The sequence below is a fragment of the Limulus polyphemus genome, unplaced genomic scaffold (assembly GCF_000517525.1).
Source record: "Limulus polyphemus unplaced genomic scaffold, Limulus_polyphemus-2.1.2 Scaffold2644, whole genome shotgun sequence".
Lineage (NCBI taxonomy): Eukaryota > Metazoa > Arthropoda > Merostomata > Xiphosura > Limulidae > Limulus > Limulus polyphemus.
In genome coordinates this window covers 137,097-139,957 of record NW_013668254.1, presented here as the reverse complement: position 1 = coordinate 139,957, position 2,861 = coordinate 137,097, and the positions used below count along the sequence as shown (strand labels likewise).

Below are 2,861 nucleotides of genomic sequence, written 5' to 3'. Positions count from 1 at the left end.
GTGTAGCTTGGTGCTTAATTACAAATAAAACAAACTCAAATTACCGAATTCGAAAGAAGCGTTTTACAATTTGTGATTTTACATTCATCTCGTTTCCTCTCATTGATTTCTTCTCTCGCTCGTGAAGAAGGAAGAACGATGAAATAATTGGTGGTTCACTCTGACGTCTCGTAAGTGGCCCGAACAGGAAAAGCACACCAGTCTTGACAATGTCAAAACCACTTATTTTGTCCGTAATGGTTCTAGCAGCTAATGAAACTATTACTAACATCAAGCGGGCATTGATCTAATGAACCCAGCCATCTAAACGTCTTTCATTATTTTGATTTTTCTGATCTTTTATTTCTTTTCATCAAATGCTCAACAAGTCTTTTGTGGAAAACAGCTACTAAATTTTGTCCATGATGTTATAGAAACTTTATATAATTAAACAATGACGAATTTCTTGTTATCAAAATTGCGATACATCTTAAATTAAGTATTTTGTTTGAATCGAAAGATACGAAAAATATTCCGTTGAACTCAACACAGGAAAAGCCTGGAGTTGAGATTGAGCCGTTTTATTCTATAAAGCAACTGCTGTTATTTTCTTAAGTTTTCGTCAGAGTAACTTTCGTTTTACTGGCTTTGTCGAAGTAGGTAACATTGTTGTATCTAAATTATGCTTTTAAATTGTATAAGAACTTTTTTGTACTAACGGTAGGACCCTAGTGTATGATGATAGAAGACAATCTTTGGAATAACTAGATTTTATAATAAAATGAAAAGGAAATTACTGAATTTTTTTACTTTATAAATAGGTCTACTCATCTATGGACATCTTTAGTAAGAAATGACTTAACCTTCTGAAAATTACCTTTAAAGATGTGTAGAAATTTTACACTGTGTGAAAAGGGGGAGAGTGCATGTCAAGAAGTATGTATACCTTATAAAACAGAAAAAATACACCATTATATATTTACAGTTTACTTACGTAGGCCAGTGGATTCCATTCTCGAAGCGGTATTCACTGTGTCGCCAAAGAGGCAGTATCTGGGCATCTTTAGTCCTACCACTCCTGCAGCACAAGGACCTGAAACAAATCGATCTTACTTACAAAGATTTTCAACTAACTTTTCAAGTAATTAGTTCAAACGGGAAATACACTCAGAAGTTCTATTACAAATCAACGTTTTATTGTCACGAAGGTAATTATATTTTTAAATTTCGAATTCATTCTGCGTTGTAAACAACGACAACAAAAAAATTGCAGTCCATATTTCTGATGCAGAAAAGGGACGATAATTTTCCGGCAATATTGACTCACAACTGAACATTATTCGAAGTATTACAGTTACCACTCACTACTTCTAGCGTTCACTTACATTACAAGTTTGCTAATGAAGAATATGATATAGCATCGATTACTTATGCATAAATTGGTTCAAATGCTTTTTTTTTTACGAAGCCAAACCGAAGGTATATGATAATGATAAAGAGATGTCTTAGAACTTTAGCCATTAGTTTTTTCGTTGATCCGAAATGACTCTTCACTAAATTTTGAAATGTCTTCACGAACTAATTAAAGTGTCGTCGATATCTGCAGGATTGCTTGTTCTTCTTCTTGCTTATTAGCAAAATGTAGTCAATTGAGGTGAATTTACGAATATTAACTTACACAATGTAAGCTCATTAACGGAAGGAGGTGAGTGTTCCAAAGGGTTTGTAAAATGTATATGCACTTACAGAAAGAACTGCGTTGAGCGTATAGGTTTGTTTGTTTCGGATATTCGCGTAGAGCTAGTACTCAAGGGCTATTTGCTCTAGCCGTCCCTAATTTTGAGCTGAATACACAATGGGAAAGTAGACAGCTGGCTTAGACTACTCTCCTGTATGACTGAATAGGGGGATTTGACCGTTACTCTTATAACGCACCTAGCCCCCAAAGTGCGGAACGCGATTTTGTTTTTCGGACACGAACGATGGGCTCACAGATCCAAAATCCGGCACGTTAACCATTAAGGCCACGCTTAGCCCTTGAGCGATAAGCATACAGTCGAAAGGTCATGTAGTGCGGAGCAAGAAGGATGATAAGCTGACATAGGGGGCATAAAATGTCATCTGAAGTAAAGGAGGAAGATAAAATGTACAGAAGACACATGCATTAATGGAAAAGTATGAATATTAATTCAAACGTATAATGTATACTGAAATTAAAATTTTTTATTTGAAGTTAAGCTACACAATGGGCTATCTGAGCTCTGCCCACCACGGGTATCGAAACCCGGTTCCTAGCGTTGTAAGTCTGCAGACATACCGCTATGTGTATATTGATGGAACGATATGAACACTATAAACTATAGATCACATGAAGTATCTGCTTGCACCGATAGAAAGTGATAAAAAGTATGGAGGCGAGGGGAGGAAGTGGATTGTGTACATACATGGAATAGTGAAACGTGGTGATAAAATTTAAGTGCGCTGATTCCTATTTCTCAAGAGACGAACATTAGGGACACATGAAATGCATGTGGCTGTGCAAGAAACAGTTTGCTTGCTTGTTGAATTTCGCGCAAAGCTACTCGAGAGCTACCTATGTTAGCCTTCTTTAATCTTGAAGTGATAGATTAGAGGGAGGGTAGCTAGTCAATACCACCCACCGCTAACTCTTGGGATACTTTTATCAGACCAAATAGTAGGAGTTGACTGTCAATCTTATAACGCACCCATGTTACAAGGCGCTGAGCGCGATTTTTGTTTTCGGCAGTAACGACGCACGAACCACGGTATCTCAGATACACAGTCCGCACGCTGTCCATTTGGCCTCACTTGGCCCGCAAGAAATATACTAAGTTTTAAGTAAACATGTTTTTATGACTGCT

General features: G+C 36.9%; 1 protein-coding gene across 1 annotated transcript in view; it reads right to left on the bottom strand.

The window, feature by feature from the left end:
* The window catches only part of LOC106467522 (atrial natriuretic peptide receptor 1-like), a gene marked incomplete at its 5' end in the record, with an annotated part of 105,955 nt that overhangs the window by 4,220 nt on the left and 98,874 nt on the right, over positions 1 to 2,861 (bottom strand). The window contains one exon of the mRNA XM_013927885.2: positions 974 to 1,072. Within this exon, the coding sequence (XP_013783339.1) occupies positions 974 to 1,072 (99 nt within the window). The remainder of the gene's footprint in view (positions 1 to 973; positions 1,073 to 2,861) is intronic.